Below are 23,298 nucleotides of genomic sequence, written 5' to 3'. Positions count from 1 at the left end.
CATCGATCTAAAGGTCTCGGGAGAGGGATGATTCCTCCACAGCTCCGTCGGTTCCTTCACTTTGTGTTGCAACTTGAGACGCACAATAAAAGGATCGGATTCGACCGCTGCCTTGTCAGCAGTGAAGGACAGAAAGGCTGCGTTCACAGTCGCCATGTTCACCGCCGGTTGGTCAGCGCCCCTCGGCATCGGAAACCCGATCACCGGTGGTAGTTGAGAACGTTAACGTTAACCAACGGGCTAATAGTTTAGCCTTCTGCTAACAGCGTGACCTCATCATGACGTCATCGTGACCTCATCATGACCTCATCACTAACAGGGTTTATATATATATATATATATATATTATATATAGAGTATTATACGTGTTAGAACTGATGGAGAACTCTGCATATTCAGCTCAAGTTGTAATAAATGTTGACGCTGTCTTACCTAAGACGTTGACTTTGAAAGGACTGCTGTCGTCTTTCTTCCCAAGTTTCTCTTTATCAGCTGTTGAGGAAACAGATGGACAGAATCAGTTACAGAGAGACGGTGAGAAAGAGAGACAGACAGAGATACAGAGAGAGAGACAGACAGAGATACAGAGAGACAGACAGAGAGAGATACAGAGAGAGAGACAGAGAGACAGAGAGAGAGACAGAGAGACAGAGAGAGAGACAGAGAGAGATACAGAGAGAGAGACAGAGAGAGATACAGAGAGAGAGAGAGAGAGACAGAGAGAGAGACAGAGAGACAGAGAGAGAGACAGAGAGAGAGACAGAGAGACAGACAGAGAGACAGACGGAGAGACAGACAGAGAGACAGAGAGACAGACAGACGGAGAGACAGAGAGACAGAGAGACAGACAGTGTGACAGACAGACGGAGAGACAGAGAAACAGACAGAGATACAGAGAGACAGACAGACGGAGAGACAGACAGAGAGACAGACAGACAGACAGACAGACGGAGAGACAGACAGAGTGGCAGACAGACAGACAGACAGAGAGACAGACAGACAGACAGACAGAGATACAGAGAGACAGACAGATACAGAGAGACAGAGAGACAGACAGATACAGAGAGACAGACAGAGATACAGAGAGAGAGACAGAGAGACAGACAGACAGACAGACAGACAGAGAGACAGACAGACAGACAGACAGAGATACAGAGAGACAGACAGATACAGAGAGACAGACAGACAGACAGATACAGAGAGACAGACAGAGATACAGAGAGAGAGACAGAGAGACAGACAGAGAGACAGAGAGATAGAGAGACAGAGAGACAGAGAGACAGACAGACAGACAGACAGACGGAGAGACAGACAGAGAGACAGAGAGACAGACAGACGGAGAGACAGAGAGACAGAGAGACAGACAGTGTGACAGACAGACGGAGAGACAGAGAAACAGACAGAGATACAGAGAGACAGACAGACGGAGAGACAGACAGAGGGACAGACAGACAGACAGACAGACAGACGGAGAGACAGAGTGACAGACAGACAGACAGACAGATAGACAGAGATACAGAGAGACAGACAGATATAGAGAGACAGACAGACAGACAGAGATACAGAGAGACAGACAGATACAGAGAGAGACAGACAGACAGACAGAGAGACAGACAGAGATACAGAGAGACAGACAGATACAGAGAGAGACAGACAGACAGTCACAGCTCCTCTAAAAGTCTTTTCATCCAGGCGTTGCTATTAGATTGATATTTCTTTCAGTGTGAACCGTCAGCAGACGGTTTGACTTTCTACCTGCTGTCTCACTGTGTCTTTCTAATCTGTTTATTAGCAGTGTGTGTGTGTGTGTGTATGTGTGTGTGTGTGTGTGTGTGTGTGTGTGTGTGTGTGTGTGTGTGTGTGTGTGTGTGTGTGTGTGTGCGCGTGCGTGCGTGCGTGTGTGTGTTGTTGTTGTTGTCCTGTGGAGGCTTCATGTCTTCATGCTGTCTGCAGGAGGAGCTGCTGGGAATGTTAAACACTCTTCCATATTTAACGCTCCATCACAGAGGAAATATTGACAAAACTCTCTCTCTTCCTCCCATCTCATCCCTCTCATCCCTCTCTCTTCCTCCCATCTCCTCCCTCTCATCCCTCTCTCTTCCTCCCATCTCATCCCTCTCATCCCTCTCTCTTCCTCCCATCTCCTCCCTCTCATCCCTCTCTCTTTCTCCCATCTTATCTCTCTCTCTTCCTCCCATCTCATCCCTCTCATCCCTCTCTCTTCCTCCCATCTCATCCCTCTCATCCATCTCATCCCTCTCATCCCTCTCTTCCTCCCATCTCATCCCTCTCATCCATCTCATCCCTCTCATCCCTCTCTCTTCCTCCCATCTCATCCCTCTCATCCATCTCATCCCTCTCATCCCTCTCTTCCTCCCATCTCATCCCTCTCATCCCTCTCTCTTCCTCCCATCTCATCCCTCTCTCTTCCTCCCATCTCATCCCTCTCTTCCTCCCATCTTATCTCTCTCTCTATCTCTCTTTGTGTTTCCAGAGGATACAGAGAGAGCTCACAGATTATATAACAATGTGTTGATGTGAGAGAAGAATAAACAGCAGTTTGTTTCTCTGGTGTGACGAGCGGATCTCTTTCCTCACTAGAGCTGTTCGTTTGTTCTGGTGTGAAAGCTGTCAATCAAACTCTGATGGGGACCAAAACAACCGGACTGAGACTGACACGATATCAGCCCGATGTCAGCCCGATATCAGCCCGATGTCAGCCCGATATCAGCCCGATGTCAGCCCGATATCAGCCCGATGTCAGCCCGATATCAGCCCGATGTCAGCCCGATGTCAGCCCGATGTCAGCCCGATGTCAGCCCGATGTCAGCCCGATGTCAGCCCGATGTCAGCCCGATGTCAGCCCGATGTCAGCCCGATATCAGCCCGATGTCAGCCCGATTAAGTGACGGCCAAAAACTGATGGCGACGGCCAAATACCAAGATGGTGACGGCAAAAATGCCGTCTTCATCATCATCAACAGGCAAAAACAGATTTCACTCTGAAACACACGTCAACCTGCTAACATGGCTAAATGTACAGATTGTGCTAATAACCCATCAGCTGATAAAGTATGTGTGAAAGAAAGAAAGAAAGAAAGACAGAAAGAAAGAAAGAAGGAAAGAAAGAAAGCGTTGATCTTTGCGGTTTTCTATCTCAGAAACAGAAACCTCTCCCTGTATTCTCTGTGATAACAGTTCTAACCTGGTTTGGTGAATGTTGGCCCGGCGCCCCGAGGAGACAGCAGATCAGGAGAGAGGGCAGGTGCTCTTCACCTCAGGGTGCTACCCCCCCACCCACCACCTCCCTGAGCCAATCAGACGCTTGGTCACCGGCCACCTTAAAGCCATAACCACTGACAAGAAATCCATAAATCCTGGCGGGTTAGCGTCTCCTGCCAACACCCACAGAGACGGAGCCGAGAGAGTGTCTGCAGTAAGACGACACATCGTGATTCAAGGTGAGTCTATCAACATAAATCAGATCTGAGAGGATACTCGGAGGATGTACTGGGACTGGACAGATCTGGGTGTTGGCACAGACTCTGAACAACATCAGACAGCAAACTGTGACTGCAAATGAGGTTTCTATCTAACACTCCCTCTCCTCCTCCCCCTCTCTGAGAGACCCAAAAATCATTCAGTGCTAGATCAGAAGAAACAACGTGACACATCTCGGCTCTGAGATTTTATCTTCCTCCTTAAATATCAACAAGGAAACGTGGAATTAAATACGTCTGCGTCATCACTCAAACCAAAGGAAAACTATCAACAGATATGTTTTTACAAACAACAGAAATATTACGTGCAGGGCTGCGTACAAAACCTCAATACTTTGTTAAAGGGACTGTTTGTAACTTTGTACGCGCATAAATGTAGCGGGTCGTCACACATGCGCGCTCACATATGCGCGTTCGCGTGTAGCCGCTGCCTCTCCAACTCTGCCTGCCTGCCTTCGCTCAGAGCGCGCGTGTTCTCAGCTCGCTCCACCTCTAGACGTGAACGCGCGCTCACTCCTCACTGCAGAAGAGTTAGTTTAGCTCTGAGAATATCTAGTGAATGTTCAGTGGACGTTTGTGCAGAAATAACTGCTGCAGCTCCTCCAGACCAACAGAGGTTTCCCGTGTCTTGTGAAGTGACGGAGCTCCTCAGCTAGTAACGTTACCCTCTCGTTACCGACCGGGTGCCGGTGTCTCCTCTGCTCTCTCCTCCCGTCTCTCTGGCTGCGGGAGGAGAGAGCAGGGAGACACGCTGCAGACCGCCGCTGCCTCAGCCTGCACTTAGGCAGGAAAAGCCAACACTAGGATCAGATCTAAATGATGTTCATGGAGAGACCTTGGTCTGGTCAGCTAACATTACTGCCAAGCAGCTGAAATATAGAGTGATATTGTGGTTTTAGCTGACGTGTGTCGCCTCACTGTGTTGAGTGATGCTCGTTCAGGTATATTGAGAGCGAGCAAGCGCGAGCCCGACGCTGACTTTCGTTGATTTCACGGCCACAGGTGTCGCTGTTAACAAGCATTTCTGAAAGTTACAAATAGTCCCTTTAAGTATCGAACCTCAATACTTCAAGTTTCAAACGAAATGTGTCCGTAAACTGTCCAAAAAGTACCAACAGTTGACATCTAATGTCGGGAAAGACTCATAATCTTGTTAATCGATTCTTTCATCAGATAGTTCCTGGTTTCAATTTTGAGAGTTTTAGATGATGATGGAGAAAGCCAAAAACCAAGATGGCTACGGCCAAAAACCAAGATGGCTACGGCCAAAAACCAAGATGGCTACGGCCAAAAACCAAGATGGAGACGGCCAAAAACCAAGATGGCTACGGCCAAAAACCAAGATGGAGACGGCCAAAAACCAAGATGGAGACGGCCAAAAACCAAGATGGCTACGGCCAAAAACCAAGATGGCGACGGACAAAAACCAAGATGGAGATGGCCAAAAACCAAGATGGAGACGGCTAAAAACCAAGATGGCTACGGTCAAAAACCAAGATGGCTACGGCCAAAAACCAAGATGGCTACGGCCAAAAACCAAGATGGCGATGGCCAAAAACCAAGATGGTGAAGACGAAAGGTGACGGCTAAAAACTATAAAACTACAGGTAAATACTCATCCCTCCGGGTCAGATTAAGCAGGTGTGGATTGATGCCTGGAGGAATCACGGCTCAGCTCACACAGGAACAGACTGCATGCTTGGTTTGTGGGTTAATTGAAAACAGTGGTGATTAGACGCATTCATTTGTCGACACGGTTTCCATAACGAGGCTGATTTATGGCGGAGATGAAACGGTCACAGTCGTGTTCACCGAGAGCGAAACAACATCGGTCCTGCATTTTACTACATCAGCAAAGTTAATGTGGAATAATGACCTGCGTCTGCAGCACTTCAGTAATGTTGGAGGAGTTTAGGTCGTAGCGGCTCATTTTAAAGCCAGACTGAAGATACCTGTATCATATGAAACTAGAACACCTGTGTTTGTACGGAGTGAAAGAAAGCGTTCGGTCTGTGAGTCTCTCAGCGTCGATGAAATGCGGTTTATTGATGACGAATGGTTTCACCGAGGCTCAACAAGCCTGGATGATGGGATTCTCCTATTTGGATTCAATAAAAGTGTGATAGAGGCATCAGCGAGCAGATTTATCCGTCCGTACACCGGCTGATTTCTGCTCTCAGACACTCTCCAGTCGAGGTCAAAGGTCGGCACTGTGAGCGGTTCAGAGCTGCAAACTGAATCCACAGGAATCAAACTGTTCACAGAATAATATCAACGTGACAGAAAATGTATTTATTGTCAGCAGCCGGTTTACTATCTGAGGTCTATCAGACTGCAGCCCACAAACACTACCAGAGAAGATGAGAGGAGACATTACACATCAAGCTTTTATGTGACATTGAACGCATCACTTCCCAGCACCAAACAATCCTCCAAGTTCTCATCATCACATGACGCCCTGCTCACCAAAAACAAAAGGTTTTCTCTCATGTATATCCTTAAATCAGTTTAGTGGAGGCAGAATAATCCTCTGAACACGTTAGCTAACGCTGGCTAGCGAGTATTGTTGGCTTGTTTTCTTAACAACGGCTGAAGAACATCCAACAGTGTGTTCCAATCCGCGTACTTCTGTTCTTACACTTACTACTTTGAGTGCATAAGTGCGTTCACACTGGGAAGTACGGCAAAATGCAGTGCACTCAAAGTACCCGGATGTTGTACTCTAACGGTCAGATGGTTGAGTGTGGAACGCTGGACACTTTCCACACTCAACTGTCGCCATCTTGGCTACGTAGCGGAAGAGGCGGAGCCACGACCACTATTCAAACATACGTAGATAACAGAATAAAACAATACGTAAACATACCGGTGCATTTTCAGCCAACAGGAGGACACATCGTAGGCGACGATGTAGGTAACGTAATTTCCACTCTGCTTTCTTTTTTTTTCAGAAGATATTGTGGCGGGTAGCGAGCCGCGGTCAAATGTTGCGATCGTCATTTCCGGTCAGTGCGCTGCAGAGTATTCTATTTGAGGCGACCCTACCCCGCTGAAATTTACGCACTACTCAAGTGAGTACAGAGTGCACGAAGTGCACTACATTGAAGTGTACTTCTGGAAGTACGTGGAACACACTGCTAGTTTCTCTCAATATGTGCTGTCACTCTCTCTCCAGGATCACCAGCGGTAGTTGAGAACGTTAACGTGAACCAACGGGAGCAGATTAGCCGACCAGCGGGCCGGTGGCCAACGGGCCGGTGGCCAACGGGCCGGTGGCCAACGGCAGCGCTGGAAAGATACATTGAGGGCGTATAAATGTTTGGATGTCTATAGTTAACTATCCTTCAGTAAAGTCAGTCACAAAGAGAGTCGGACAATATCGCTCGCTAGAGCGTCCAATCCCAGTTAGTCATCTCTCATGTTGTGATACCTGGATTCAGCCAACAACACAGCTAGAGGACATTTTAGATGTGGAGCTTTAGCCCACTGCTAGCGTTAGCCTCCAGTCTTTCCTTTGGTTAGCCTCCAGCTAACACCGTGACCTCATCAAATGTGTTACTTGGTGACATCACCACGTTACGGAAGAACGAAAAAGAAACTTTGAGCTTTGTATCAGGCTTCTTTTCGGACATTTCTTGGACAATTTTCGGACATTTTTCAGACTTTTCTTTGGATTTTTTTTGGGATATTTTCAAATGTTTTGGGATTTTTTCCCAACATTTTTCAGAATTTTGTTTCGAACAAAAACCCTCACACATTCATCACATATCTTGAGATCAGAGGTCAAGGAACCCTGTTGAAAATGGACATTTTTTGAACATTTTTTTTCTCGCCAAAATTTAGTGTAAGCGTTATTTAACCTCCTTCCTGACTAGTATGACATGGTTGATACCGATGGATTCATCAGGTTTTCTAGTTTCATATGATACCAGTATCTTCACTCTAGCTTTAAAACTGAGCCCTCTACAACCTCCGAAAGACAGAATAGGCGGATGGAGATAGTTTAGCCGTCTGCTAACCACAGCCGTGAGCCATTGGCTGCTGTTAGCAACGGCTAAACTATTAGCAACATTTACTCTCCATCTCTGAAACAGCGTGACCTCATCATGACGTCATGATGACCTCATCATGACGTCATCATGACGTCATCACTGAATTAAAGGGTTTATTATAAATGTGTTCTCTGCGGTATTAAATGTAACTTGGTATGTGGTCATTTAGCAGAGAGGAGACGATATGACAGCGTCATTCTGTTATTCCGGATGATTAGATGAACTCTACAGATGTCATCATGACAAGTCAGCCTTACCGGGGCACCTGCCCAGGTGTTTGACGTCGATCTGCTCCTGCTTCATACACGACGCCTCTCGGACCAGACAGGGGTTGTTGTAGGAGTTCCCGTCGGTGGCACACACCGGGTTCTCATTGTGCCCGCTGCAGTCGATGTTACATATGCACCTGAAGAAGAAGAAGAAGAAGAAGAAGAAGAAGAAGAAGAAGAAGCAGTCGTGTGTCAGGACTGTGAATGTTTCCATGTTTCTGCCACTGCAGCTCTCATCAGCTCTAAATCATGAAGCACATTAGAAGACTTCTAAATGAGGACACACATCATTAATTCACTGGTGTCTGCACATAAAGAGATAAAGTTCATCATTCTAAAAGTCCCTTTTTCAGACACAGTTCAGAGCGGGATTAATATCTTCAAAATGAATTCACTCTTACGGACGGTGAAATCATCTTTCCAAACATCAGAGGTCTATTTTTAACCCTTAAGGTACAATCACAACTTCTGCAACTCCAATTCTCATTTGGTTAAGATGACTTAACTTCCCTAAAGTCCTTAAGGACATGCTTAAAGAATACCTTCACCTTTGTTTCACAGGGCTTGGCATTAAGCTTTCTCAGCCAGTAGATGAGATGTTTTAACGTGGATTTAAGCATTTATCATGATTTATTAAACATAATATGCTCTCCTCAAAGCCACCAGACTCCATTGACAGAAACATTTAACCTCGCTGATCATTGTAAAACACACTTTATTGAAACACGACAGAAAAGAAATGAAGCTCATCAGATCTGTCTCTCCTCTGTTTCAACAATCACCGGCTCTGGTTGCTTTCTACAGAAGCTCGCCGTCAGTAATTTTAGATATCAAACAGTAGACGCGACACGTAACGGATAATATACAGCGAGCCGGTTGTTGTTGAGAAAGAAGCCCCGACATGAAGGGGTTTATTTCACAACAACGAAAGAACATAATATAACATAACGTAATATTACGAATTTTTTTCTCGTAAATTTACGACTTTTTTTCTCGTAATATTCTGACTTTATTGTGTAAATCTCAGATGTGTTTTCCCTCAATGTGGTCCAAATACTCCGTAGTACATTGTCTCTTTGGCCCTCACTGCATTAGACTTATATACTATATATTTAGACTATAAACTGAGTTACCTTCATCACAATGATCACATGTTTTGCGGCTCCAGACAGATCTTTTTTTTTTGTTGCATAAAATGGCTCTTTTGACGGTAAAGGTTGCTGACCCCTGACCCCTGACCCCTGACCCCTGGTTTAGAGAATGCACAATTATGAATCTTCTCATCCACTCCTAGGGCGGCACAATTAATAGAATATTAATCACGATTTTGACTTCCCACAATGAAATGAACACGATCGACTGCGATGTTTAAAATGCGCGTTCAGCTCATAGAGAACTCGGCTGCACATCAGATGAAGCGTACAGCCGAATATATATTCCTCATTTTGACTGTCAAAAACAAAAATGCACCGAATTCAGGTGAAGAAGAACTTTATTTGAAGTCTTATTTTGATGCAAAGATCTGTACGTTAGCAGGAATGTAGCACAACATGGAAGTGAAAGCAGACGGTTTATTTCATGTGAAAGTGCATTCAAAATATTTTTCCCCTAAAAATCAACAAATAATCGTGATTAATAATCTATACAAATCTCTTTGTATGGGGATGCCATGGTTTCCAGTATTGACGAGTCCAAACGGGATTTTTTCGGGGGTCTCTGATTGGACGCCATTTGGGTCTGTCCACTGCGGTCTTGACCTTTTCTATTTGAGCTACAGAGTTGTGACCTTTTCCACATCCAGTTGGGATCATGACCTGTTTTTAATAGTTCTAGAAAGTTCCAACTGAGCCGAATGTGGTTGTTGTGGCTCCGCGTTAACGCCACTAAACACGCGGTTCAGACTGCAGCAGTTTCCCCATGAAGGCCGTCCAGCTGCACACAGTCTCTCTCTTTATGTTATTGGCTTCATCATATAAAGTCAAACGCTCACCAGACGTCCTCGGAGTCTTCGTCACACTCGGCGCCGTATTTACATGTGCTGCACTTGGTGAACTTCTTCCCGACGTCGGAGCCTGAACCCTCGTCATCTGGAAATAAAAAAATCACACGCAGCAACAAAGAATGAATAAATAGCCGATATTGTTTCATGAATCAGTTCTCAGCGGTCATCACCGCTGCTCAACGTTTACGATGAAGGAAACGAAGTCAACGTGTTTCTTAGAACCATTAACTCCAAAACCCCTTATTTACCTCTACAGGGGTTATTAAGAGTAATAGATTACCTTCACTCAAATCAACCTCACGAGACGTTTCTATAAACCTCCTTCTCTGTTAGTAACCATGGTGACGTGTTTAGTGGGCGGAGCGTATTGATTAGTATTGTACTTACGTGATCAGTATCGTAAGTATTGTTGGCTTGTTTTTTTTAACAATGTCTAAATAAAATCCTAGTTTCTCTCAACATGTGCCGTCACTCACTCTCCAGGATCACCAGTGATGGTTGAGAAAGTTAACGTGAACCAACGGGACCAGATTAGCCGACCCCTACGCCGCTGTAAAGATAAATTGAGGGCGTATAAATCTCTGGATGTCTCTAGTTAACTATCCTTCAGTAAAGTCAGTCACAAAGAGAGTTTGTTTGAAGCTGTGGCATTTTTTAATAAAGTATAAATCTTCATTAATTCATTAAACGTCAATAAAGTGAAACCAGTCTGTGATTTCTCAATTAAAGGTACTATATGTAACTTTCAGAGAATCCCTGTTATAAATAACAGCAGTGGCTGTAAATTTGCTGTATGCTGAAAAATATCCAAAAAATGTCAGAAAATGATTAGTAAAATATGTGAAAAAATGTCAGAACTTTGTTAGTAAAATATCTGAAAAAAAATCTGAAAATTATTAATAAAATATGTGAAGAATAATTGAAAATTATTAGTAAAATATTTGAAAAAATATCTGAAAATTATAAGTAAAATTTGTGAAAAATATGTGAAAAATATTGGAAACATTTCCGAAAATCTGGAAAAATGTCTGAAAAATGTCTAAAATATCCCAAAAATGGCTGAAAAATATTAGTAAAATATGTGAAAACAAAACGAAATAAAAATATATTTTTAAAGAGTTTAAAAGCATGAAAAAACATATGGAAATATGCGAAAAATGTCGGGAAATTATTAGTTAAAAATATCTAAAAAAATAAATAAATAAAAATTACGTAAAAGTATTAGTAAAATATGTGAAAATTGTCTGAAAAATATCCCAAAAAATAACTAAAATATGTGAAAACTAAACAATTTCCTTTACATATAAATCAGACTACAGGCTGTTATAGGCAACCGAGAAAGTCCGTTTTGTAAATTACATCACCATCTGTTCACACAAAGCAATTAATACATGTATATTGTTACATAAAGTACCTTTAATCAGATATTTATGTGTTTACTTTCTTTCAACAAATAAACAATACAAAAGTAAAACTACATTATTTGAATATGGACATTATATATTATTATGGATTCATAATTGAGAGCAAAGTGGACATCATGATCCACTAGAAGAGAACTTTTTATTAAATAGTGAATCATCCAGCTGTGACTCTTTCCTCCTCTGACATTTATAAAAAGGCTCTTTTTAATTTAACCTCTCGGCCGCTTCTGCTTTACCGTCTTTGTATATTCATACTTTTCATAATCAGCTTTTATTATTATCATTTTCTTGCACTTCTTTCCAGAACAACGACTTGATTTCATTTCCCAAACAACCTCCCGCTCACATTGGTTCTGATCCGGTGATCGCCGGCGTGCCGTTAACACCGATGACTCGTCTTCTACCGTCAACACGCGTCACGGCTCACACGCTTTTCTATCAGACACAGCCGAGTGTGTGAAGAGACTCCTGGAGCTTATCGGCCAAATGGAAACACAGCCGCGCATTATCATCTTATGATATTATTATTATTATTATCATCATCATTACGGGGGGATGCGTTTATTGCCGTCTCGCACGACGGCCCCTCATTTTCCAGCAGAGAGCGAGCTCGGAGCAGACGAGGCGGTAACAGCCGGAACATGAAATATCAAAGAGCGGCGGGGATTATTCATGGCTGCCTTTCATCAGGGGAGCCGTTTCCATGATTCATCAAGTGTAATTCTGTCGTGTAATAGAGGAACAAGCTCAGCGGCGGCGAGGGGGATGAAATTAACCCACAGCAAACGCCAGGAAATGTAACCAACATCCTGCGAGCTGCAAGAACTTCTACCTGAAGTCATTAAACTCTGTGTTACGACTACGGATCTGAATACAAAGTTCAACATAGCAGGCAGCAGGGTCACATCGCTGCAGTCTAATCATAACCACTGATTTTCAAAAAGGTCATTTACTAGTGCTGTCAAAGTTAACGTGATCATAACGCCTTAACGCAAATTCTTCACAGCTGACAACCTGCTCAACTAAACTAAGACTGGAGACTTCTACTGGGAAAGTGGCTGCCTGCTAAATTAATGCTCCCAGACGGGTGAACTGGAGACTCAGTTGTCTGTTGTGCTCACGCACGCACGCACGCACGCACGCACGCACGCACGCACGCACGCACGCACGCACGCACGCACGCACGCACGCACGCACGCACGCACGCACGCACACACACACACACACACACACACACACAGAGCTGCATTATAAATATGAACAGAGAGGTCTCACTCTGGTGCAGATTCCCTCTCCCTTATTGTTAGAACGATGCGACTTTAAGAGCGACAACATGATTAAAATGACTTGAGGGGGTGGATGCTGTAGTGTGTGTGTGTGTGTGTGTGTGTGTGTGTGTGTGAGAGCCTGCTGGCTGACAGATTGGCCTGCTGTGTGTGGATGTATTGAACATGTAGAGCTCAGTCGGGGCTCGGAGGCTGCCGATCGATCGACGAGGATCTGCAGCAGAGAGGCTCTTTGTTTCTGTTCGACGCTGCTGCTGCTTCACACTACAACACACTACAACACACTACAACACACTACAACATCACCTCGGTCTCCATCTAAAATATTAACCCCGTAACCAGGCCAACAGGGCCGAGTGTCCCGCCCCTTCCGGCGGACCACCATGGGATCTTATTTTGGAAAAAAATATGAACCGTAGTCAACGGAGAGACACAAATATTTATTTGATCCTGTTTGTATCACACAGATGATGTTTCAAGTCCAGAAAGTCGTTTTTTCAGGGTTCACCACAATTTCTGGACAATATCTGTCATTAATTTTTGTTGTTCATTGATTTCCAATAATAAATATATACATACATTTGCATAAAGCAGCATATTTGAGTATTAAATATTTTTGAACGGATAAAAAATGTGCGATTAAATATTTGAATCGATTGACAGCCCTACAAAATATCTCAAATCATGGAGCTTTTATGAACCCTGTAAGAGAGGCTTCCTTCCTCTCAGTGGAAACAGCTGACAGGTGTGTTTGCAGAGTAAATCGACGGCGACGGTCAGCTTTAATAATTCATCTCCGTGTTCGACCGCCTGCAGGAGAATCACCAGCTCATCAGCTGAAGCCCCCTCCCCATCTCTCCAGAGGCCCCCTCCAATTACCCCCCCCCCCCCCCCCCAGCAGCCATATTAAACAACCAACACTCTAGTCGGCGCTCACAGATGGTCGCAAAATGTCTCTGTTGCCAAATTTGGCAGCGGCGAGGCTTTAAGCTCGACTCCCATAAGACAGAATATATTAGGGGGCTCATCCGGGAGGAGTTAAAGCAGAGACTGAAAACCTCCACGCTATCTTTATCTTTATTAGAGGAGTTAATATTCAACGATGGAGGGAGGGGCAGCGATACAAAGAGATCCTCAAACGCTGCGTTCAGGCTTCATTCAGACCTCAGCAGTGATTACGGTCTTCACAATACGAGCAGTTAGCGTGCAGATAAAGACTCAGCTCGGACTGATTTGTGTTTGACTTCCACTCAGAGCAGGAAATGAAATCTTTAAATAGCCCAAAGAAGAAGAAGAAGAAGAAGAAGAAGAGAGAAACTCACCGTCTCCGTCTCCTGAACCAGAACCAGGATCTGTAAAGACACAACAGACACAACTGTCAGTTATCTCTTCATTATATGTATGTATAATACATACAAACATCTCATGTTCGTGTGTTCAGTACAGACGTGAAGTCAGGGATGCGGTTAGCATAGCTTAGCATAAAGACTGGAAACAGAGGGAAACAGCTAGCCTGATTAACAAGTTTTATCTCACTTATATAATATAATTTACCTTTTTAACCCTCTGTGACAGACTTTACTGTCTTTCAGAGTTTGTAGCAGTAGAAGTAGCCAAGTATACTTCAAGTATACAGAAAAAGTCTAAGTATACTTGGCTTATACCGACAAGTATACAGAAAAGTCTAAGTATACTTGGCTTATACCGACAAGTATACAGAAAAGTCTAAGTATACTTGGCTCTTACTGATAAGTATACAGAGAAGTATACTTGGCAATGTAAACTAGTTGTGTATTCCGTTTACTAATCTTACACTTAAAGTACACTTAAAAGTATACTTTTATTAACTAAAAAGTGGGCCAATTTAGTTCCAAGAAGCATTGACGTAGTACACTTAAAAGTATACTACTAGTACACTGATATTAGTATACTTACTATGTAAAGTATACTTGGGAAATAAACTTGGACTTTAGTTAATTTTACTTGATAAAACAAACTTATTATACTAAGTATACTAAACACAGCAGGTCTAAATGAGCGTCCTGCAGCTCCATCAGGAAATGGACTCTTGGCTCGGCATCCTCGAATTAAGAAAGTGGACGCCGCGTTCTGAGTTTCTGGCACGTTCGCTGCTGCATTAAGAAATGGACACCGGCTGCTTTGTTCAATTAAATTTCACCTTTAGCTGCCGCACTTCTTTACAAAGTCATGATGAGATTGTTTTTCATGGAAAAGGAGGCAGAAATGGGCCGAGAGCGAGCGGAGATATTAATGATTCTGTCAGCGTGTTATTGACTAAACGTTAAGAGTCGGGCTTCAGACTGCAGGTGGAACTCGGCTTTAACCTCTTAGAAAGAGAAAGCCTGGTCCTGGGTGTGGATAATGTTCATTTACTAATGAGAAAATCGTTTAGGTTTAAATGTTTAAGTGAGAAGATTGAAACTCTTCCTCTTTTTTATCCTTAAACACTCTGAAGTGACGATGTTCTACACAAACACGTGAAGCACTCTGTAGTTATTTAACATGACAGACGTCTGTATTTGTGTTTTCTATGTGTGAGTTGTTATAACATAAATGAGATGTTATAACGATATATTGATCCTCAGGATGGACATTTAGTCAAACAGCAGCTCAGAAACACACCTGAGAGAACAGGATATAAAGCATATAAATAAGAAATAAATCAAGTGTGTATAAATGTAACGCATGTGAAGAAAGGAAGGAAGGAAGGAGGGAAGGAAGGGAGGCAGGTAGATGTGTAGGAAGGAAAGTAGGTAGGAAGGTGGGAGAGAAAGAAGGGAAGTAGGAAGGAAGGGAAGAAGCAAAGAAGGTAGAAGAGTATGGAGGACGGAACCTGCCAAAATCAAAAATAAATTAATGAATAAATAAATAAATGTCATTAAATGTAGCAAAAATAATATAAAAAATAAATGTAGCCATTAATTATAAATAAATCAATAAATCAATTAGAAAATAAAAAAAATTAAAAAAACATAAATAAATAAAAGGGAAAATTAAACAGAAGGTAAATAAATAACAGAATTAATACAAAGATAAATAAAGAAGAACATTTATTATTAATTAATGGCTGCATTTATTTATTTATTTCATAATATTGTTTTTACTACATTTAATGACATGTATTTATTTGTCGAGTCATTTATTAATTTATTTTTGATTTTGGCAGGTTTCGTCCTCCACAGAAGAGAAGGTAGAATATATTGGGATTTTTTAGGTGTTTTAAATTAAATCTCTATATTTCATCTAGCGGATAAAAACAAGCTGTAGCTGAACCACAGATCTGAAGAGACTCTGAAACTCTGTCTGATCAATAATCTTCAAAGAGTGTATGAATTAAAAACAGCTCAAACACCGAGAACAGAAATCTCTCTGAATCACTGTTTTTGTTTCGGTCATATTTTCATCAATATTCAGGTCAGATGGGAACACTATTCCAAATATCTTCATGAGAGAATATCTGAGTCCTTTAGCTCGTCTGCTGCAGCTCAACACATCAACTGATCCTCCGACGGATACGAACTCTGCAGCAGCTGAAGAATCCGACGCTGCAGCAGCACGGAGTCAATAAAAGCTGCTGAGGAAATTAAACATGGCTGACCGTGAGTTTAATGAAGCACCGCCAAGCTTCTACTGCCTCCTCTCAGCCGATCAGACTGTTGTCAGGCTGTTAAATAGACGTTATCAGTTGCTATGAGCCCTAGTGCTTAAGTGCCTACACCTAAAGAAGTTGTAGTTTTGTAAACCTAAAGAAGTTGTAGTTTTGTTGTCTAAACCTAAAGAAGTTGTAGTTTTGTTGCCTAAACCTAAAGAAGTTGTAGTTTTGTTGCTTAAACCTAAAGAAGTTGTAGTATTGTTGTCTAAACCTAAAGAAGTTGTAGTTTTGTTGCCTAAACCTAAAGAAGTTGTAGTTTTGTTGTCTAAACCTAAAGAAGTTGTATTTTTGTTACCTAAACCTAAAGAAGTTGTAGTTTTGTTGTCTAAACCTAAAGAAGTTGTAGTTTTGTAAACCTAAAGAAGTTGTAGTTTTGTTGCCTAAACCTAAAAAAGTTATAGTTTTGTTAAACCTAAAGAAGTTGTAGTTTGTTTATTTACTTTGTTAGTAGGTGTAGTGGCCCCTACTGACCCACATCTATGGTGCTTATAGCGACTGATAACACCTATTTAATGGCCTGATAACAGGTGAATCGGGTGCTCCTCTGCTGCAGTCCACATGTGAATCACTCTCACATTTCTCAACTCTAAAGCTTTTCTGGTGTTTCTGACGTGAGACATAACGAACAGTAAATCTACCGTTATTGATCCATTTCTCGTCTAAATGTCTGGACACGATTAGAGGAAGTAAGAGAACAATCTGACAACACAGCTCCAACTCAAGGTCCACTTACTACTTATGAAACTGAAGGTATTAGACAAATTAGGGCTGCAGATAACCACTATTCTGACAATCAATTACTCTGTCGATTATTACTTCGATTAATTCATTTTTTTCCAGTATCTTGTTCAAAAAACGAAACTTATTCTTCGTGCTCTTGTACAATGATCTACTACACAACATCTTGACCCTCAGTGCTGAGCTGCATCTCAAATTAATCTCCAGGTTCCAGCTTTCAGATGATGTTCACCAGTTCTATGTGACATCTACTGTTGACCTGCTATCTCCCCATAAAGACCCCGTGGACCCCCTAAAGAAAAGAGCTCTATTGTGGGTCTCAGAGGGTTAAGTGCTTGAACACCCTGATCAGTACTGAACATTAGCTCCTGCTGGATCCTCTGGATGCCATTTGGGGCTCCAGCAGTGATTCTCAGCTGGCATAATAATCTTGTATCTCATGTTCACATAAACAGACAGAAACCTGAAACACGAGGAGAGATCTTGTACCAAAAGCTGCACGATTAAGGCCAAAATGGCCCCACCCTCTCCTTTCACTTCTGGTTGCAAAAAAAAACAAGATGGAGACGGCTTAGAAACCAAGATGGCGACGGTCCAAAAACTAAGATGGTGACGGTCCAAAAACCAAGATGGCGACGCCTTAAAACCAAGATGGCAACGGCTAGAAACCAAAATGGGAACAACCAAGAACCAAGATGGCGACGTCTAAAATGCCGACTCAAGTCTTAAAAATGGTAATCCACCAACAAATGTGTGACGTCATGGTGACCACTTCTTCTATACGGTCTGAGGGCAACACAGCTCCCCAGAAGTGAAGCCAAAACAGAATACGCATTTCAAACATGGCGGTCGATCATGTTCATGTAATTGTTGGAAGCCAAAAATCGTGATCGTGATTCATATTCGATTATTTGCGGCGCTCTATATCAAAGCAGAAGGTTACAGGAAGTGCTAGGTTGAGAAGAAACAGACTCTTAATGTCTTATAATCTTCTGTCTTCCTCCTCTTTCAACAGGCCAGTGAGGTCCAACAGCCAACAACACAACTTTTAAAGAGTAATAGCTGTGGCCTGAGGCTGTGGAGCCGCTGCCCCGTGATCAGACCCCAGCCGGGAGGTCCCAGCCTTCCCGCCTCCCTCGACCTCCCAGCATGCTCTCTGAGAGCAGCCGAATCGCCGCCGCTGCCTCCTCTCCTGCTTGGGGAAATGAACCCAGCTGAGTGTTTGTGCCGTCGCCTCGGCTCGCTGCCGCCGAACGCTCCAATTACAGGAAGCATAAATCTCGGGGAGAGGAAATTGCAGGAGGGAAGCGGAGGGAAGCAGAGGGTATATCGTAGCGCCGGGTCCCCCGGTGTAACGGGTAATAAGAGCAGAGCGCCGGGTGGTGCCTCCTGGGAAATCAGGCCGCTGGCCCTGCAGATGGAGTTGACCAACACCGCCACCGCCGCCGCCACCGCTGTGGTGTTACTGTGAGTTTCCCCGACACATTTCTCAAGAGTGGGATGAGAACATAAACCCTGAGAGACGTCTGAATGCAGAGAAGTCTGCCGGCTCTGTAGGCCACTTGTAGTTTTCAGACCACGTTCAGATTTATTTATATTAGTTTGTAAATCTATGTGGAAATGTGCGTGTGTCTGGCGTTGGATTCTAACCTTTATTATTAAGTGTTATATATAGATAACCTTCATTATTATAATAATTATTAGTATCAACCACACAAGATGTGTTTGTTAACAGATGAAACCTTCATTGCACAACATGAGACTAATACAAATCAAACCGCCGTGCATTGCGCGGCGATCGCCAGCGATCGATTCTGTGCAGGTCATGCTCATCATTCTGCCTCCACTTAACGCTCCGCCCACTAAACACCTCGTCATGGTTACTGACAGAGAAGAGGTCTATATGGCCAAAAGTGTGTAGACACCTCTGTCCACGTATGTTTGGCACTTTTGATTTATTTCCAATGAAGGGAAACTTCCATCATCCATTGATATTTTAGACTTTTATGACCTTATGTCGACCTCTGAAGGACCTCTTTGGGTCCCTGGACTCCGGTTTGGGAACCGCTCAGCTTTGGCAGGATGTTAATGTCTCTCATGCACGGCTCCTAATTAAAATTGATCTGCGGTTGATTAACCGGCTTGTTCTCTGTAATCAGTCTGACTGATGACATTCTTCAGAGTCCAAGAGGAAAAATCGAGGACGAGCGCTCAGCGTTTGAGGTTCAGTCAATTAAAATATAGAACGAGAGTGAACTTAAACACCGCAGCCCGGCCGACTGAGAGCGTAATTAAAAATATTAGAGAGGTCACATTATAGAACGATCAGCTGATGTTATCCTGAACAATTTAACCACAAACTGACCGTTCACGGTCCAGACATGGTCTAGTCCAGGGGTCAACAACCTTTACTATCAAAAGAGACATTTTAGGCAAAAAATAATCTGTCTGGAGCCGCAAAACATGTGATCATTGTGATGAAGGTAACACAGTTTATAGTCTAAGTATATAGTATATCAGTCTAATGCAGTGAGGGCCAAAGAGACAATGTACTACGGAGTATTAGGGCCACATTTAGGGAAAAAACATCTGAGATTTACACAATAAACGTTGTAATATCACAAGAATAAAGTCGTAATATCACAAGAATAAAGTCGTAATATCACGAGAATAAAGTCGTAATATTACGAGAATAAAGTCGTAATATCACGAGAATAAAGTTGTAATATCACGAGAATAAAGTCGTAATATCACGAGAATAAAGTCGTAATATCACGAGAATAAAGTCATAACTTTACGAGAAAAAAAAAAATAACACGTAAAAATACTACTTTCAAATATTACGACTTTTTTCTCTTAAACCTATGACTTTATTCTCTAAATGTCAGATTAATTTTTTTCCTCAATGTGGCCCTAATACTCCGTCGTACCGTCGTACCATAGACCTACAACTATGATAAATAAAAATGAAAATGTAAACAAAGAACAGTTATTCATTTCCCTGTTTCTAACTCCACAGGGAGCCGCTGGAGAGGAGCTGAAGAGACGCAGGTTGCTGACTGCTGGTCTAGACTGAGTCTTGTTCACCTACTTATGTTGTACATTAGAGATATTTCTACCTCTCTTTGTTCAGCTTTGTCGTCCTTGTTTTTAGTTCTATAGTCATAGATTATAAAACAGGAGTCACATCCAACGGACAATAAGCTGATCTAAATGAAAACTTCCCCCCTCAATCTACCGACCCTTTGATAAAGTGTGCCAGACGTCTGACTGCGATCAGAAGAGAAGTGTTTCCTCGACGGTTTCATTTCATAATCATCTCTCCAGCGTTTGATGGAGGATCAACCTGCCGTTACAACGCGGCGTTGTTTCGGTTTTTACGAGGCAGACGGGTGAATTATTTCCTAAGAGGACACTTTTAAATGACTGAATCCTTTAGAGACACTGATTGATGTCCTCACTGCTCCTCCACTGGTCCATATCAATAAATGAAGAGTTGTAATTCACTGTTTTCAGGTGAACTCCTCTGACCTCAATCAATCAATCATGTTTCTCCGTTTGCGTTGACTCACCGGCGGAGCAGGGCCCGTCGGACACCCGGGAGATGAGTCTCTGCTGTTTGCAGGACGCCTGTCGCCTGTAGCACTCGTTCTGGTAGGTGTCTCCGTTGGAGCCGCACACGGGGATGTAGTTTTTGTGACACTGGAAATCAAACACAATCAAATGTTAATTAAGTCTCAATGTGACCGCCGGACAGGAAACACCGGACACGCTCCGGACCAGCAGACAGCAGCTTCTCTCCGGTCGGATTAAAGTCAGAGTCCACTCTGATGACGGAGGATGAAAGAAGTCGGATACATAAAATATATACAATATTACACTCTAAGAAAAGTTTGACCCCTATTTTTAAACACGCATTGCATTGTGGGAACCTCTGCTAGCGCAAAGTTCAGTTAAACTTTGGATTATAAAAAATCAACAATTAATGTCTAACCAAAAGAAGAAAGAAGAAAGAAGAAAGAAGAAGAAGAAGAAGAAGAAGAAGAAGAAGAGCACTTTATTAATTCCCGAGGGGAAATTCAATTTTGATTTTGAAAAATGATTTATGTTGAGGACTTATAACGTGAGCTCAGTGTGGTTTTAGTTGGAAGGATGTTGTGTTGTTTAGTTCAGCGGTTGTCGAGCGTTAACGTTACCAGATACACAGGGATATTTTGCTGACTCATTTTGAGACTAACGATAGTTTGGTATCGTAATTTACATTTTACCAATGTTTATATTTTAGACTTCAATGGACTTCAAGGAGAGTTAGCTCCAGTTTTAGCCTCAGGCGGTCCGAAGAGACCGATAGGTAACGTATAAATGCAGCGTTAGTAGAGTGTAGAGGTAGAATGTAGAGGTTGGGCTGCTATTTAGCTACAGGTACGGAGGTTATACTGTTAATCTATAGAAGTTTAGGGTTGAAGAAAATGTCCTGGTGATTTTCTGCCAGGACATTATCTGTTTTTTCTACGGATTTTCTTCTTAGAGTGAACAGTTTCAGAGACTTTGGTGACTTTGAAAGAATGAAAATAATAAGTACACTGCAACAGCGTTTTAAGTTTAATAGGCCGATTTTTAATTTAGCTTTTAATTCGAAGGAAAGAAAACTGAATAATTCTCCTCTCCGGTGTGAATCTCTGGTATAAACTAATATTCATCATTTAATGTTCTGCTCCTGCTGTAGTATTTCTTTCTCTTAGTTCTCTCCATTTCTCTCTCCGACTCTCACTCTCTGACTGTTCAGACTCGACGCCACCACGCCGTTCTGAAACCCGTCATTTCTAACGGCTTGTTATTTCTTATTGGAAATCAATGAACAACACCGAACAATGACAGATGTTGTGCAGAAACCCTCACAGGTACTGCATTTAGCATTGCATTTAGCATTGCATTTAGCCTTGCATTTGGCATTGCATTTGGCATTGCATTTAGCATTGCATTTAGCATTGCATTTGACATTGCATTTGGCATTGCATTTAGCATTGCATTTGGCATTGCATTTGGCATTGGTAACTCTGACTACCGAAAACTTGAAGTAACATTACATTCGCTCAGCTCCAGTTGATTCGTGTACGTAGACACAACTTTCTCTTTTTTTTCGTGACGGTCAGCACAACTTTCAACAACGTATTTTTCGTGCATTTTCCTACGAATGTCCAGCAACACGTGACGCACGCGTCGTGATTGTTTGATGGCTCTATAAAGATGATCTTTCCAGATCTGTTTCTTACATCCCCCGATCGGCTCTGAAGTCCATCCTGGATGCTATATATATATCTATATAAAGATATTAAACATGTTCAGTATTTCTGATGGGATATCCTGTTGTGTGTGGGGAACCCCGAGGACAGCCAACGACAGCCGATAGAGAACCGAGCTGACTGAACGAGGAAGGACGACCACCGCCGTCATTGCGGCCGCGGCTAACGCATGAGCTAATGCTAAACGTGAAGCATAAAGTAGTAGTAAGATGGAGCTCAGAGATTGAGGAAGAGAAAGTTAACTTACAAGTGAAGGTTTTTATTTGCGCTTTTAAATGAAAAAAATAAGAATTAAATTGGATATTCTCTGAGATTAAAGCGACAAATTTACGAGAAAAATCTCACAAATTTGCGAGATTATAAAGTCTTAAATTTACGAGAAAAAAAACTTGGATATTGTCTGATATTAAAGCGACAAATTTATGAGAAAAAAAATCTCTGAAATCTCCCAGAGAGGAGTTTAAAGGTATGAGAGGAGGAAGATGAACGTCTGGTGTCATGCTGGGAACTAAGAACAAGAGTTTCATTCATTCAACATAACCTTATTCTGCTGTCAGAGACAAACTGCAGTTGCTAGAGACACATATCAGAGTTGAGTAATCCATACTCTATTAACTCACAGCCATCAGTCATCCAGCAGGACTCCCTACAGAGGCGTGACCTCTGCTCCGTGACCTCTGCACAGCCGGCACACATTACAGTACAGGTCAGGTCAGCGTGTGACGTCTGCCAGCAGCTTTATGGAAACACATTAATGACTCAACTATTGAGCAGCGATCAATCGTTGAATCCGATTCATGAGCTCAGAGAAGAGTCTGACATCCAGCAGCAGGACACCGTTTTTTACTTGTTATCCTGGAACCAGTGGAACCAGTGGAACCAGTGGAACCATTGGAATCAGTGGAACCAGTGGAACCATTGGAAACAGTGGAACCATTGGAACCATTGGAACCAGTGGAACCAGTGGAACCATTGGAACCAGTGGAACCAGTGGAATCATTGGAACCAGTGGAACCATTAGAACCAGTGGAATCAGTGGAACCATTGGAAG

The 23,298-nt window shown here is 42.7% G+C and overlaps 2 protein-coding genes across 2 annotated transcripts in view; one reads left to right on the top strand and one right to left on the bottom strand.

Moving 5' to 3' along the window:
* Window positions 1–23,298, top strand: part of LOC119499314 — an 843,332-nt gene that overhangs the window by 602,639 nt on the left and 217,395 nt on the right. The gene's annotated exons all lie outside the window — the stretch shown is intronic.
* LOC119498474 (tomoregulin-1-like) overlaps window positions 1–23,298 on the bottom strand; it is a 52,224-nt gene that overhangs the window by 3,757 nt on the left and 25,169 nt on the right. The window contains exons 3-7 of the mRNA XM_037787443.1: window positions 20,517–20,646; window positions 13,856–13,885; window positions 9,812–9,908; window positions 7,810–7,958; window positions 433–492 (exon numbers count right to left, since the gene is read on the bottom strand). Coding sequence (XP_037643371.1) covers window positions 433–492; window positions 7,810–7,958; window positions 9,812–9,908; window positions 13,856–13,885; window positions 20,517–20,646 — 466 coding nt within the window. The remainder of the gene's footprint in view (window positions 1–432; window positions 493–7,809; window positions 7,959–9,811; window positions 9,909–13,855; window positions 13,886–20,516; window positions 20,647–23,298) is intronic.

Source organism: Sebastes umbrosus, chromosome 12 (genome assembly GCF_015220745.1).
Source record: "Sebastes umbrosus isolate fSebUmb1 chromosome 12, fSebUmb1.pri, whole genome shotgun sequence".
NCBI classification, from domain to species: Eukaryota; Metazoa; Chordata; class Actinopteri; order Perciformes; family Sebastidae; genus Sebastes; species Sebastes umbrosus.
Note: the sequence above shows the minus strand (reverse complement) of the source record. Positions and strands in the feature narration are given on the sequence as shown.